The sequence below is a fragment of the Ceratotherium simum genome, chromosome 12 (genome assembly GCF_057802395.1).
Source record: "Ceratotherium simum simum isolate JZ-2026a chromosome 12, ASM5780239v1, whole genome shotgun sequence".
Classification (NCBI taxonomy): domain Eukaryota; kingdom Metazoa; phylum Chordata; class Mammalia; order Perissodactyla; family Rhinocerotidae; genus Ceratotherium; species Ceratotherium simum.
In genome coordinates, this window is record NC_141911.1 from 61,269,190 (window position 1) to 61,286,211 (window position 17,022).

Genomic DNA, 17,022 nt, shown 5'->3' on the forward strand with positions numbered 1-17,022 from the left:
GTTTATTTTACTTCTGAACTTATCCATAATTTCAGAGTTTAATATTTGCAAACACAAGAATAAATAATACTTAATAAAAATAAAAAATTCTTTAAGAATTAAAGTATCGACACAATGGGCAGCAGGAGGCAGCAGAGGTTTTATAAATATACTTGAAATTTTAATATCACTATGGCAGGCATTCAACCAAGTAGTCTGACTTCAGAATTCCAACTAATTTAAAAATAGATGTGTTCTTTTTCTCTTCTGCTGACATAGACATCCATGTGTCTTTACTGGGAATTTTGGCTCCAGGTTCCTTGCAAATCTAAGATAGTCCAATTTTAACACTTGGCACAGAAGATATCTCAACGTCAAGGCAAGAAGCTTTAATTAATGTTAATTTTGATACTGTATACAAAAAAACCCGAAGCCCAACAGTCAAGAAATCATATATATATTTCATCTGAAAAGATGACCTAGGTTTAAAACAGACACATAACAATAAAACCAAACTGCTGGTCCAGATAATGTAATCTTCACTCGTCTTTTCTAGGGAGATTTCAGAATATAATGGGAATACTGCCTAAACATTCAAGAACAATAATCTAATCAATGTCCTAATTTACAATAAAAAGACATTTAAATAAAATTGAATAGTTTGGAAAGATCACAAAACTTTAATTGGGTAAATATTCCCAGCTAAATTTAACATATACCAAAAGGAGTAGAGAAATACTTTAATATATAATAATCTACACTATCAGATACCTAAATCTGGGGACAATATAAAATAAAAAGGCAGAAGTCAGTAACTTCTTTTCTCACTGGGATTATAATTTAAAGAAAAAGCAAATAATGCTATTTTGCTACAAATTAAATTTCAATACTGAAAGTTTATGGTTTTAAAAATACATAGATAAACATTTGGTGGTGGTGGACCAAGCAATAGAGAAGAATTATGTGTAATAAATTGCCTCTCAATAGTCTATGAGACTCTTAGAAAAAATAAATTTAGTTGGCATAGAAACAAAATCAACTGTTAAAAGTAACTCTTCCGGGGCCAGCCCGGTGGCGCAAGCGGTTAAGTGCGCGCGCTCCGCTGCGGCGGCCCGGGGTTCGCTGGTTCGGATCCCGGGCGCGCACCGACGCACTGCTTGGCAAGCCATGCTGTGGCGGCGTCCCATATAAAGTGGAAGAAGATGGGCACAGATGTTAGCCCAGGGCCGTCTTCCTCAGCAAAAAAAGAGGAGGATTGGCGGATGTTAGCACAGGGCTGATCTCCCCACAAAAAAAAAAAAAAAAAAGTAACTCTTCCTCTAGATACACTTTCTTATGTATTTATTTTAAATGAATATACTCTGCAGTTTGCAAAAAACATCTTAGAGAAAATAATCAAACTTATATAGATGTACAAACACTTCCAATAAATTTTTTTTCATCTACTAATTCTAGGATTTAACATTAAAAGTAGTATATTTCACTTAACAAAGTGGAGGTACAGACTTTTTTATAATAATTAAGGGAGTTAACAGATTTTTTGAGCACTGATTAACTTCTTTCACTCTTGTCATTTCCAAGATCAGGATTCTCAGCTTGAACTAATCCTGATTTCTACGATCAACCGAGATTAAGCCAAGTATTGCCGCCTCCAAAGCAAGTGGCAAAAGTTCCAGAAAGACTTAATGATTCCTTGGTGATTTGTTATGTATAATCTGTAAAGATCCTAACATATATTTACTTCAGTAGTTAACCTTACCTCACAGAGAAAAGAGTCCGTTAGGTATGAACTACTTTCCTGTCCCATCTAACGCAACACACACTGAAGGATACCTGCACACACCTTTATCGCCCCCTTGACAGGAAAGCTCCTTCCCTTAATTCAAAGCCTGTCTCTTTACCTTGTTTCATTCTTACTCTAACCCCAGGGATCTTACTCCATCCATTATTGTTCTGTTCTATTCTTATCTTCACACCTTTCTCTTCCTCTGCACATCACTCGTTCCTTACCTTCTGCAACATAAATGCCCAAGCCTCTCCATTTAAAAACAAAACAACAAACCCAAAACTAAGCTCTTGGTTTCACTTTTGTCCTCTAGATACTGCTTCTTTGCTATTCACAGCAAAGGTTTTGACAGATGTGCTAAATCTGTTTCTTTACTTCTCTTTTATTTACTTTTTATTCTACTGTAATCTTTTTTAAAAAACTTATTTGAAAATAATTTCAAAAAGTTCAGGAAACATGAAAGATTAAAACTAGTACAAAGAATATCTGTATATCTTTTACCAGATTCACCTATGCTTAACATTTTACCCCATTTTTTCCTGAACCGTTTGAGAGAAAGTTATCAACATCATGGCCCTTTACTTCTAAATACTTCAGTTCTACCTCAATCTAGCTTCTATTTCCAATGTTCTTCTAACATTGCTTTTACTATATCACTAATGACTTACTAACTGCTAAATCAAACTGGCACTTTTTTTTTTAACCCTTATTCTGCTTAATCTGTGACCACTTTTATTCTTGAAGCTCCCCATTTTCCTGGTTTCCCTGTGATAACCCTCTCCTGTATTTTCTCATACCTTTCCAGCTACTCCTCACACTTTCCCAAAGTCGCTCCTTCTCCCTATCCTTGGCTCACCTCTCTTACTCAGCAAACACATGTTCTTTTCCTCGTCTATTTTTTGCCCTGAAATCTCCAGTTTTCCTGAGTGATGTCATCCAAGTCTATGGCATTTAATTCCTATATATGCCAATGGTTACCAAATACATAATCTTTCCTGAGTTCTAGACTTATGTTCCTAATTGTCTATTAGATCTATTTACCTAGATGATAACCAATTAAATCCAAAAATAAATTTGGCATCCCCTCTTACCTGCCAAAATTTGTTCCTTCTTCCTATACTCCTCGATTTGGTAAATGGTGTATGTACTTATGTAAGTCCCCAGTACGGCTACCCACAGCTTCCTCTCTTTCCCCCATTCTGTACATTTGTCACAAAAACTGACTCCCTATATTCCTATAATCTCTCAAAGCTTCTCTCTTGACCTTGCTACTGCCTTAGTTTATGCCCTCATCTTTTCTCTCTGAGGATATTAGTCATCTAACTAATTTTTCTCCCATGCTCGAAATTCACCCTGTACACCACCACCCAAGAGTCTCTGCTACGGTGCAAACTGGAGTATGCTACTCTGCTTCTCCCTTGGTGCCTTTCCACTCACTGGAGGATGTAAAAACAGCATCAAAGTTTCACCATGACTTGGCCTCTATCTATCCATCTATCCATCATCTCACACTTTCCACATATGAATTCCAGCCTCGCATATACCAAACGACCTGTATTCTTCCAACATGTGATACTTTCTCCTCACCATGTGCTTTTCAACATATCAATTTTTCTGTCTTGAACATAATTTAAGGCACTTGAAATTCTCCCCATTAGTGACTCATTTTAAAAGAAGAGCTAAAATAATCCAAACGACATTGTGGAATTTCAACAATGTTCCCAAATAATAGCTTTAGGCAGTGTAGATAAGGGTTTTTGCAGCAGAGTCCATCATGACATAGGCAGACAAGTCTATATAAGATTTCCAACAATGAAATAATTACAACAGCATTATTATAGATTTTAAGTTCTCTACCATCAAATAAACTTGTATAGACTAATATTAAAAATTTGACTTAAATGTCAAACAAAATATGGAGATAAAAAAATTTCTAACATCACCCTGATACCAAAACCAGACAAAGACAATACAAAGAAAGAAAATTACAGGCCAATATCGCTGATGAACATTGATGCAAAAATCCTCAACAAAATATTGGCAAACCGAATACAACAATACATTAAAAAGATCATACACCATGATCAAGTGGGATTTATACCAGGGACGCAGGGATGGTTCAACATCCGCAAATCAATCAACGTGATACATCACATCAACAAAACAAAGAATAAAAACCACATGATCATCTCAATAGACGCAGAGAAGGCATTTGACAAGATACAACATCCATTTATGATAAAAAACTCTCAATAAAACGGGAATAGAAGGAAAATACCTCAACATAATAAAGGCCATATATGACAAACCCACAGCTAACATCATACTCAACGGGGAAAGACTGAAAGCCATTCCTCTGAGAACAGGAACGAGGCAGGTCTGCCCACTCTCACCACTCCTGTTCAACACAGTACTGGAGGTTTTGGCCAGAGCAATTAGGCAAGAAAAAGGAATAAAGGAATCCAAATAGGTAACGAAGAATTGAAACTCTCACTATTTGCAGATGACATGATTGTATATATAGAAAATCCTAAAGAATCTGTTGGAAAACTATTAGAAACAATCAACAACTACAGCAAAGTTGCAGGGTACAAAATCAATCTACAAAAATCAGTTGTATTTCTGTATGCTAATAATGAACTAACAGAAAGAGAGCTCAAAAAGATAATACCATTTACAATTGCATCAAAAAGAATAAAATACCTAGGAATAAATCTTACCAAGGAGGTGAAGGACCTATACAATGAGTACTACAAGACATTATTGAAAGAAATCCATGATGACATAAAGAAATGGAAAGATATCCCATGCACGTGGATTGGAAGAATAAACATAGTTAAAATGTCTATATTACCTAAAACAATCTACAGATTCAATGCAATCCCAATCAGAATCCCAATGACATTCTTCACAGAAATAGAAAAAAGAATATTAAAATTTATATGGGGCAACAAAAGACCCCGAATAGCTAAAGAAATCCTAAGAAAAAAGAACAAAGCAGGAGGCATCACAATCCCTGACTTCAAAACATACTACAAAGCAATAGTAATCAAAACAGCATGGTACTGGTACAAAAACAGACACACAGATCAATGGAACAGAATTGAAAGCCCAGAAATAAAACCACACATATACGGACAGCTAATTTTCGACAAAGGTGCTAAGAACATGCAATGGAGAAAGGAAAGTCTCTTCAATAAATGGTGTTGGGAAAACTGGACAGCCACATGCAAAAGAATGAAAGTGGACCATGTGCTATCGCCATTCACAAAAATTAACTCAAAATGGATCAAAGACCTGAAGGTGAGACCTGAAACTATAAAACTCATAGAAGAAAATATAGGCAACACACTATTTGACATTGGTTTTAAAGGAATCTTTTTGGATGACATGCCTACCCAGACTAGGGAAACTAAAGAAAAAATAAACAAGTGGGACTTTATCAGATTAAAGAGCTTTTATAAGACAAATGAAACCAGAATCAAGATGAACAAACAACCAACCAGCTGGGAGAGAATATTTGCAAAATATACATCTGACAAGGGGTTGATCTCCATAATATATAAAGAACTCACACAATTGAACAACAAAAAAACAAACAACCCGATCAAAAAATGGGCAGAGGAAATGAACAGACACTTCTCCAAGGAAGATACACAGATGGCCAATAGGCACATGAAAAGATGCTCAACATCACTAATCATCAGGGAAATGCAAATCAAAACAACACTAAGATACCACCTCACGCCCGTTAGAATGGCTATAATCACCAAGACAAAAAACAACAAATGTTGGAGAGGATGTGGAGAAACAGGAACCCTCATACACAGCTGGTGGGAATGCAAATTGGTGCAGCCTCTATGGAAAACGGTATGGAGATTCCTCAAAGAATTAAAAATAGAGATGCCCTATGATCCAGCCATCCCACTACTGGGGATCCAAAGAGGCTTATGCACCCCTATGTTCATTGCAGCATTACTCACCATAGCCAAGAAGTGGAAGCAACCTAAGTGTCCCTCGACTGATGACTGGATTAGGAAAATGTCGTATATATATACAATGGAATACTACTCAGCCATAAAAAAAGACAAAATCGTCCCATTTGCAACAACATCGATGGGCCTGGAGCGTATTATGTTAAGTGAAATAAGCCAGAAAGAGAAAGACAAACACTGTATGATCTCACTCATATGTGGAATATAAACCAACACATGGACAGAGAAAACTGGACTCTGGTTACCAGGGGCAGTGGGGGTGGGGGGTGGGGGGTGGCCACAAGGGGTGAAGGGAGTCATATATATGGTGATGGACAAACAAAAATGTACAACCCAAAAATTTCACAATCTTAGAAACCATTAAAACATCAATAAAAAAAAAATTTGACTTAAATGTCAAACAAAATATGGAGATAAAAAAATTTCTAAGGCTCCATAACTAACTAAAAGTCTTTTATCTATTGTTAGAAAGTGATTCTTCAGGTCAATAATGTAAGTGTGCCCCCATTTTTAAAATAAGAAATAGGAGAAAACCAAGAAAATCATACCAAATCACAAAGAATTAAATTAAATTGTGCCTTATTGAAAAAAAAAATCCATGCAGGGAAAGTTTTTAGCTTGGGAAAAAATTTCTATACCACTTTACCATGTTCTCAGTCCTAGACTAGGGGAGGGGAATACACACACAGATGCCTCAAGGCAGGAACATTAAAAAAAGGTCTCAAGGTTAAGACCAGCTCAAAGAACTATGGTAGGCTATGAAGTTTATTTATTAAATAAGAAATAATTTTAACAAGCAATTTATGTAATTAAATAAAAAGTGCGTTACACAAACCACAATAAGATACCACCTCATACTTATTAAGATGGCAATTCTCAGAAAAAGAGAAAACAACAAATGTTGGTGAGAATGTGGAGAAGTTGGAACTCTTGTACATTGCTGGTGGGAAAATAAAATAGTGCAGCTGCTATGGAAAACAGTATGGTGGTTCCTCAAAAAATTAAACATAGAATCACCATAGGCTCCAGCAACTGTATTTCTCCGTATGTACTCAAAAGGACTGAAAGCAGGCACTCTCAGATATTTGTACACCAGTGTTCACAGGAGCATTATTATTCACAATAGCCAAAAGGTGGAAACAACCCAAATGTCCATCAACAGAAGAATGGATGAACAACATGTCTCATATCATTCTATGTAATATTATTCAGCCTTAAAAAGGAATGAAATTCTGACACAGGCTACAATATGGATGACCTCTGAAGACATTATGCTAAGTGAAATAAGCCAATTGCAAAAAGACAAATATTGTATGATTCCACTTATATGAGGTACTTAGAGTAGTCAAATTCATAGAGACAGAAAGTAGAATGGTGGTTGCTAGAGGCTGGTGGGAGGGGGAAATGGGAAGTTGTTTAATGAGTACAGAGTTTCAGTCTGAGAAGAACAGAGAGTTGTGGAGATGGATGGTAGTGATGGTTGCACAGTTATGTGAAGGTACTTAACACCCCTGACCTATCACGTAAAAATGGTTAGAATGGCAAATTTTGTTATGTATATTTTACAACAATAAAAAAATTACTTTTAAATGGGTTACATACTCATACATAAATATTCTTTCATATTAAATAGGGAAACCCACTACAAAGCTCTTATAGCAATGCACTCTTGACCATCAAAATCTCTACGGCCTTGTGTTTTTATTACTACCAGGAAACAAGCATCATTTTGTTAAGAGTACTGAACTTGCAGTTATTGTTCAATCTCACCGACTTCTGCTGTTGATTTCTGGCCAACCCTCTACTGTTTCCTGTAATACTTGGTTACTAGACTTTTATCAGATTTTTAACACAGGCAAGACATTTTATGTGGGAAAGGAAGGTTATTTCCTTAATATAAGTGTTTCCTTCTGATATTATACCATTTGATGAAAACAAAATAACTTAACATTTAATCATATTCAATGTCTGCCACCTAAAAAATAATCTCCATAAAAGCCTTAAGGATGATAAAGACTAGAAACAAATTTTAAAATATGTTCCTTGTGGGTATTTTTTATTGTGAAAAATTGTATCCCCTTCTGGGCCTCTGAATTCTAAAATTTGAAAACATTGTCTTTGTAACGTCAGTAATCCCCTTGCTCATCATTTTCCTTGATCCCTTTCCTCCAGATCTTTCAGGTATATCCTCCCAATAGCAATCCTGAATTCTGTGTACATTCAGAAGTCTAATTTTCTTTGTTTCTGGGCTGCTGTGTGTTGCTAACAAATCACCTATAATAAATAAAGCTACACCATTCCATATTACTGTTCCCAAACTGCACTCTTCCAGGAGGCTGTTTATCAGTTTTTCTATTTGTCCTTACTCCAGGTCAGTTCCAGGCACCTGTAAACCTAGACTCTTCCACCCTCTGTGAAATTAGGTCTGGCTGAAAGATTGCCCTGGCCAATGAGATGTGAATGGAAGTGCGTGTACCATTTCTGGGTTGAAGTTTTAAGAGCTTACACGTGGTTCTCCATGTTGTGTCCTCCTTCAATCCTCTCTCCCTCCAACACTGCAGTGAGCAGAAAAGTATTTGTGGAGGTGGGGTCCCATTAGCCTGGGGCCCTGAGCAATTACTAGGAACAGACTCCAGGTGGACCTCCACTGGACATGTATCATGAGCAAAAACAAACTTGCATTACAGACGTTGAGATTTTGATGTTGTTACCGTTGCACACCAGGACCTAGCCTATCCTGACTGACTCACTTCCCCTTTACCCATTCCCTGAAATAGCTATTCTCATCCTTAAAAGCTTTGAAGCTTGAACTCTCCCAACTTCTGTCCTCATTACTCATAAACTTATCAGTAACAGGAGACTTCTTAGCTTCTTTACTCTTATCATCACAATTTATTCTTTACTGCTACTATTACAACGTATTGAAATAAAATTTTTACCTTCCAAGTGGTTTTTGCTCTGTTGGGAAGTACAGTTCACACGTTCTATATTTAGGTTGCTTGTCTTAATCTGGTCACTAGAAAACAGAACAAAACACATACCAAACATATTAGCTATCATGGATTAGTACTTTAGTTTATTCTAAGAAAAGGAAAGGAAATAACATTTGTTAAACAATTATTATATGCCACATGCTATTCTAGGGGATTAATGTACATTGTTGAATTTACATCTCACAGAAACACTTATAAATAGTTATGATCTTCATTTTACAATAGGAGATTAAGGCTGTGAAAGTCAAATTAATTTGCCCAATAATTAAAATCCAAGCCCATCAGGTTACAAAGTCCTGATTTTTCTAATACTCTTGACTACCCCTTTCCGAGAGGCGTTATAATGTTACCCTGCCAAATAAAAGTTGCCCTAAGTCTTTATTACAATGATTATTTTAATAAAACACAAGTAGGTGATTTTTTCAAATCTGACTTTTTAATAATGAATGTGGTAAAAATACCAGCTATTAACAAATTAAGATGTTTTAGATGGATTAAAAGCAGAAATAGTGGCTAGACTGACCTAAGAAATCAGCTACTTAAGCTGTGGACATGTTTTAGAGGTTACACAGAGAAGTGCAAACGTATTCACTGCTAACAGTAATATAATAAATGTATTCAGAATTAATTAATTAAGAATTAATCGAACACAAACTGAGTTATTTGGTTGCATTCTTTTAATCTGCTAAAGGAAAAAACATCTCTTTCATGGAAGTGGATTGTGACAGCAGAAAATAACCCCAGTTCTGAGTTACAGACGTTAGAGGTAGAATAATGAGCATTATACAGATTGAAGAATTAAACAATTAACTTAATGACTGAGATGCAACCAATTTAAATCTATGCTTTAAAACCTGTAGTATATATAAACAGTTTTCAGTGGCAACAGTGGTAATATATTTCTCCACTTTCTAAATTTCCTAAAAATAAACAGTTGTCATTTTTGGAATCAGGAAATAACTATTAAAAATAGAAACTTGAAATATCAAATAACCTGCAATATCCCAGGTTTCTTTACTCTGAGCTCAAGTTCTTTTCATTACACTTAATTGTCTCCAAACTTTGAAAATTACTTCAAACACTTGACAAGAGAGAATGGTGGGGGGGAACCATTCATTTAATTTGTGTATTACCTGAAGAATACCATTTCTTTAACACCACTGACATCCATTATTGTACCATTTCCATCGATAACAGGTGAGTCCAAATTAGCAGATCCATTACTGATATGATCACTGCTTTCATATCCAGACTCAGTCCTTTGCATCTGCCAATTGTCACCAGGAACTTTAGTCTCTTTGAAGCCTTTATTTTTCTCTGTTCCTTTTCCATTAGATTCCAGGGAACTTTTGCTTCCTATTTCCTGCTTTATTTCATCTTCATATATGGTCATTAAATTTTTTTGCTTTGGATTCTCTTTTGGCCAATTGTTAAAACTCTGATCTTTGCTACATTTAGGTTTGTTACTTATATTTGATTTATGTCTTGGACTATGCTGCCTTTTTTCATTTTCATTAAAAATACTATCAACATTCAACGTTTCTCTCATAGGTTTCCACCCTCGGTTCCGGCTTTTACCACTGCCATTACAGCTGCTTCCTTTATCCCTAGAATCTTGGCTGCTGTCAGTATCATATCCAGTGCCACTGTCGCTCTTCACTTTACCAGTGATTTTCTCTCCCGGAGCAAAACTCTGGGATTTACTTGAACCTAACACTTGTGCAGAAGCTCGACTCTGATGGGCAACTCGGTCATGTTTAAATGGTCCTTTTCCTTGACTGTGATGTAGATGTGGATTGCCATATTGTCTAATGTCATTTGGGGCAGGAGGTGATCCAGGCTTGAAATGTGGAAGGTCTTCATCAACCAAATCTTCAAAAATATATAATAAATACACAGATGAACTACTCTTCAGAGCCACTTTTTAGTGACAAGCCAAATACATTGTTTGAGAAGAAATGTTAAACAGTAATAAGTAAATAATAAGTATTTAAATTATATCACATAGTGCTTTGAGATTGAAAAGTAATTTTCAGTCTCTATGCTTAATGAGAGGCATTTATAAAACAAATGGTTATATACTGATTTTAAAAAATGATTTCTAAAGTAGATCATAAGATAAAGAAGTTTTTTTTAAAAGAAAGTATTCTATTTCATACATAATTAATGAAAATCATAAAAATAAAAATATTTTCCACTTCTTACATTGGTAAAGATTTAAGAGTTTGTTAAACTAATTGCTGCTGAGCGTGAAGAACAGACATCCAATCACTGCCGGCGGGAGCACAGACGGGTTCAGTCTTTCAGGAGGGCAACTGAGCCACGTCTATCAAACTAAAAATAAACATACCCTAACCCAGCAATGCTTCTGAGAGAATGTTATGCTGTGGCTATTCACAAAAAGTACACAAAGGTATATGTGAAAGGATGTCACTGCAGCAAAAACCTCAAACCATCTTTTAAAGTCCAGAGGATCAGTTAAATTATGGAATGTCCATAAAGAAAAGAGCATAAAACCGGAAAGAGTAAGACATGCCCAAAATGAACTGGAGAGCAGCAACAGTGGAACAGAGGGAAGGTTAGGAGTTACAGGAAAAGAAGGTCTTTTCACTTAATTTTATAACCTTCCTTATTATTTGAATGTGCCACATGGATGAACTGAATTTATAATTAAAAGTAAAGTTAAGACATCAAAATAAACACAAGTATTCCAAGCTAGAATTAAATAAGAACCAGGAAAATGTTACATTTACAGATTTAATAAGTGTATTAAAGAAATCGTATTAAGATATATAATATATAAAAATATATATAATAAAAGATAAATTATATTAAACTGCATTAAAGTTATAAAATTTGGTTTTCAAATAAGATTTTAGCAGCCGCCTTTCAAATGAACAGTATAAGCTCTTAACTTACCTCTTTGTCGGCCCAAATCTTTTTTTTGCCCCCTCTCCAAATCTTTCCTTTGTAAGGAAAGTAAGTTTTTCTGTTCAATGGCTTTTAGAGCACATTCTCTGGAAATGTCTTTTATTTTTTCCCTTTGATCATTGTGACTTAACTTAACTGTAAAAGAAATCATTTAAAAAAAAATAATGATAAAGATCATTTTTCAAATTGCTCAATAAAAATATAAATGGAACTATATAAAAATTTTAAGATGTTATATATTAAAAACAAAGTATAAAGTATATAATAACTCATTTTTACGCTTAACTAAAAACTCAGTGTGGTTTATCCTGACACTGGAGATGCCTGCTGTCTTTTAAAACTCCCTGTACAGTTCCTAAGGCGAGTGTAAAGGAAAAAAGAGCCTGGCTACTGAAATAATAGCTACAGGTAAGTGAGGGTCACTGTGTGTCAAGCACTACTCTAAGCGGCTTAGCTCATTCAAGTCTATGAGGTGAGTACAATTACTGTCTCCATTTCAGATCAGGAAACTGAGGCAGAGAGAAGTTAAAAACTCGCCCAAGTTCACACAGCTTGTAAATGCAGAATCGGGATCATGAACCCAAGTTGTCTGGTTCCAATATTTGTGTTCTTAAACACATACACCGATTCTGGGCCTAAAAAATAGATATTGGCTTAATCTAACAGCACCAACAATATATAAGAGGGAAAAAGGTATAGTTCCATTAAGAATTTTTAAAAGCATTTATTGTAAATCTTTGTTAATTCTGAATTTTACCACCCTTGATGAAACAGGTTAGTTTTATGGTCATCCTGAACATCCACACAATTTCTAAACCACAACTACACACAATACCATGATGTTTCATTTTTGACTCAAGTCACAGAATTTGGTCTGTGAAAATTAAAGCTGTGGGGTGACAATAACAAGACCGAGTTGAATAAAAATGAGGTTAAGAGTAAACTACAACTATAGTAACTTTGAACTCCTGCTGCATTCACTAATGGCATATGAGCCAAATTACTAACTCATGTTTTTCCTCTCCAAGTTAATAATTAACTCCTTGAAGGAAAGGCCACATTATAGCTTTCTTTGGTAACTGTCCAGATTGCCTCCAAGGTACTACCGGTCTGAGAGCATGGAGAAACTCAAACACTGGTTCAGTCAAGTTGTTCAGATGAAACTACAGGTCTCAGAGAAATGCATACGTCCAAAGACAAAATTTTGTTTTCTACTTGTTATTTTCTCTTCATGGCCAAGGAAAGTTGCACCTTCCTTTTGTACGGTCCTTACCAGGAATTATAGATTCAGTAAGAGAAGAAAGGAGGAGGCTTAACTACTCAGGAACAACGTAAGAATGACAATGAAACGCATACCTGGTCCTCTACCACCACTTGTTTGAATGTGGCTCCGATTAAATGGTGAAATATTATCTGCGTGAACTTTCTGATTTTCTCTCTGTTTTGCTTGATCACCAAATCCATTTTCTTTTAAATTATCTCGCTTATAAATTGAGGGCTTCTCAAATCCTTAAAAAGACAAACAAAAATGCATCATCCCCTTCCTCCTCCGCACAAGAAGACGACATGTTTGAATCATCTTTTCAGACATTTTTAATACTGCAGACAAAATTACTCAAAAGTTTAGAGGATTGACATCTCTTAAGGATTTCTACATCTTTATAACGCATCCCAAACCAGCCTGGCTGCTCTGGACTACTCCCAGTGTAGTAACTCATTTTAAATTTCAATATTTATTGCTACAAAGAGCTACCAGCCAAGGATCCCTTTCTGTGCTTGTGTGACCATAGCAGTGGGGGCTCCTGCAGGTGCCTCCGAGCCCAATGATGAGAAAAGGTTTCTTTCTGAAGATTAACTCAAAGTATGAGAATTTTCCTGAACTCCACTTTACCGAAACTACATTTTGAAATTATCCTCAACACTCATTTTATATTCAGTATTTTAGTATTCCTAGTGTGACTGGGATAACAGAAAAACACTAAAAAGAATTTAAAAAAAGAATTACCCATATTTTCTGCAACGGATTTATACTGTGACCAGTTGACGACCTGCCTGAGCGCATCTTCAGTAGACACTGCTGTGCCCTCTGGGTTTGCATAAAACAAAAGCAGCGGCTGGAAGTGGCACCGGATGCACTTGGAGACCACGTCTTTCCATCGAGTTCCAACCTTTTAAAAAACCACCACGAATGAAAACAAAACAGAACCTTGCATTCAACGCATTACATGAAAAGGCAGAAACAACTAATTGGTATAGTAAAAATTTTAAAGACATTCAGATACTAGTAGTTCAATTGTCCATCATATTATATGATTAATTTTATCTTATTTAGTAACGAGTCTAAACAAAAACCTTTTAAACTTTACCGTTAAAAAAACTAATGGACAAAGTTATATGCTTTCTGTGTCAAGATTTAGATGCTCATATTTTAAAAAGCTTTTCACATACATGATTGACTTTTGACAAAGATTTCAAGGCAACTTAGTGGGGAAATATAAAAGAGTCTATTTAATAAATGCTGGAAAAACTGGATAGCTATATGAGAAAATGAACTTTGACCTCATTATAAATAAAGCACAAAGATTAACTCATAATGAAGCACAGGAAAACGATAAAGCTTACAGAAGAAAACAAAAGAGAAAATCTTAACAACCTTGGGGGAGGAAAAGATTTCTTAGGATAGCAAACAAACCACACACACAAAAAAATGTTTAAACCAGGGCTTCATCAAAATGAATTAATCACTTCTTCTCTTTGAAAGACACTATCAAGAAAATGAAAAAAATAAGCCACATATATCTAATAAAGGACTGGTGTGCCAAATAAAGAATTCCTACAACCCATTAATAAGAAGACAATCTAACTTGAAAAATGGTCAAAACATTTGAACTGACACTTCACCAAACAGATTTAAGAATGGCCAATATGCAAATGAAAACATGCTCAAAACATTATTAATCATAAGAGAAACGCAAATTAAAACCACAGTGAGATAACGTTATAAATTCACTAGGAGGGCTAAAATTAAAAAGCCTACCAACACGGAGTGCTTGCTAAGAATGTGCAGCAACTGGAACTCTCACACACTGCTGGAGGGATGTAAAATGGTACAATCAATCGCTTTGGAGATTGATTTGCCAGTTTCTCGTAAAGTTTAACATACACTTGCCATACAACCCAGCAATTCCACTTATGGGTATTATCTAAGAGCACTGGAAAAAAATATGTTCCCACAAAGACTGTTCCTACTTCAACAGGTGAAGGGATAAATAAATTGTTATATAGCCATACAATGGAACACAATAATAAAAATGAAGCACTGATGCACATAATATGAATGAATCTTAAAAGACATTATGCTTAACAAAGGAAGTCAGACACAGAGGAATGCATACTCAAGAGAACATTCACATAAAACTGCAGAATGAGCAAAATTAATCTATAGTGAGATCAATGATTTCCTGGGGCCTGGGGTGGGGTGGGGGGCTTGACAGTAAAGGGGCATGATAGAATTTTCTGGGTTGATGAAAATATTCTATATAATAACTGTAGAGGTGTACGTATAGGTGTACGTATTTGTCAAAACCCTAACTATAGGGGCTGGCCCGGTGGCAGAGTGGTTAAGTTCACGCACTCCACTTCAGTGGCCCGGGGTTCGCGGGTTCGGATCTTGGGTGCAGACCTACACACTGCCATCAAGCCATGCTGTGGCGGCATCCTACATACAAAATGGAGGAAGACTGGCACAGATGTTAGCTCAGCGACAGTGTTCCTCAAGCAAAAAGAGGAAGACAGGCAACAGATGTTAGCTCAGGGCCAATCTTCCTCACCAAAAACAAAATAAAACAAAACAAAACCCAAAACCCTAACTATACACCTAAAATGAGTGCATTTTAATGTTTGTAAATTGTAACTCTATAAAGTTGATTTAAAAACAAAACCAACAAACAAAAAACAAAGCATTCTAGAATATTAATTTTGCAGGAAAGGGGCCTTTAAAAAAAAATTCCTAAGAGGCTTTTTCAAACTACACATATTTAGCTGTTTACTTTCCTTACCTGGGATTCTGAGATATGTGAAGAATTAATCTGAAAACAAAACAAACATAAAACTCGCAGGGTGATTAATAGACCCAGTTCTTCCTCCAAATTTTGACAATTTAAACTATGTGCATGCAAAGTAGGAGCACCAAAATGTTGCTACACACCAACTCAAAATGGAACTTCTTAATAAACTGCTACATCAAAGCACTAAGTAATTCCAGCAAAGTGCTGATTTTAGAATATAAATACCAAAATTTTTTCATTGCCTTTATTGAGTATAACTTCCATGAAGTAAAATTATCCAGTTATAGTGTGTAAGTCAATGAGTTCTGAAAAATGTACAGTCATGTAATTCTCACCCCTCAAACTTCCCCATGTCCCCTTTGAAGGGCCTGCCAACCAATGATCTACTTTTTATCACTTTGTTTTTTCCTTTTCTAGAATTTTCTATAAGCAGAATCATAGTATTTAGTTGTTTATGTCTCACTTCTTTCATTTAGCATAATGCTTTTGAGATGTGTCCACATGGTTACATGTATCAACAGTTCATTCCTCTTCACTGCTGAGTATTATATTCCACTGTATAGCTATACCACAACTTGTTATCCATTCACCTGTTGATGCACATTTGAGTTTTTCCAGTTTGGGTTATTATGAATAAAACTACTACAAACATTTAAGTACAAGTTTTGTGTGAACATATATTTTCATAGGAGTGAAACTGCTAAGTTGTATAGTGAGCATGTTTAAATTTATAAGAAACTGACAGACTGTTTTCTAAAGTGACTGTTCAATTCTGCATTTCCATAAGCCTTGTATGAGAGATCTAGCTGCTCCACGTCCTTGACAACTCTTGGTATGGTGAGTCTTTTTTCATTTGAGCCATTATAAGGTTGTAACAGAATCTCAGTTTGAATTGAACTTACATTTCCCTTGTGCCTAATGATGTATCGAATATCATTTCCAGGGCCATTCATATATCTTCTTTGGTCAACTGTCTAAATCTTTTGCCCATTTTTTAATTGATATGTCTTTTTATTATTGAGTTGTAATAGTTCTTTACATATTCTGGATACAGCCTTTATTAGATATATGCTTGACAAATATTTTCTCTGGGTAGCCTTTTCATTCTTCTAACAGCATCTTACTGAAGAGCAAAGTTTTAAGTTTTAAAGAAGTCAAATTTATCAGTTATTTTTATGGTCCATGTTTATTGACCGCTACCTATTAAATCTCTCTATATATAAACAGCAGTTTTAACATTGCTGTCTGATATTCCCATCTCTCATTTTGGA

At 35.4% G+C, this 17,022-nt stretch overlaps 1 protein-coding gene across 6 annotated transcripts in view; it reads right to left on the reverse strand.

Annotated features, from left to right (window-relative positions):
• The window catches only part of USP53 (ubiquitin specific peptidase 53), a 66,116-nt gene that overhangs the window by 8,563 nt on the left and 40,531 nt on the right, over nt 1–17,022 (reverse strand). For all 6 annotated transcript variants that reach the window (XM_087437682.1, XM_087437681.1, XM_004426541.3 and 3 more), the window contains 5 exons: nt 13,690–13,852; nt 13,041–13,193; nt 11,673–11,819; nt 9,887–10,625; nt 8,700–8,776 (listed from right to left, as the gene is read on the reverse strand). In XM_087437682.1, the coding sequence (XP_087293808.1) occupies nt 8,700–8,776; nt 9,887–10,625; nt 11,673–11,819; nt 13,041–13,193; nt 13,690–13,852 (1,279 nt within the window). The remainder of the gene's footprint in view (nt 1–8,699; nt 8,777–9,886; nt 10,626–11,672; nt 11,820–13,040; nt 13,194–13,689; nt 13,853–17,022) is intronic.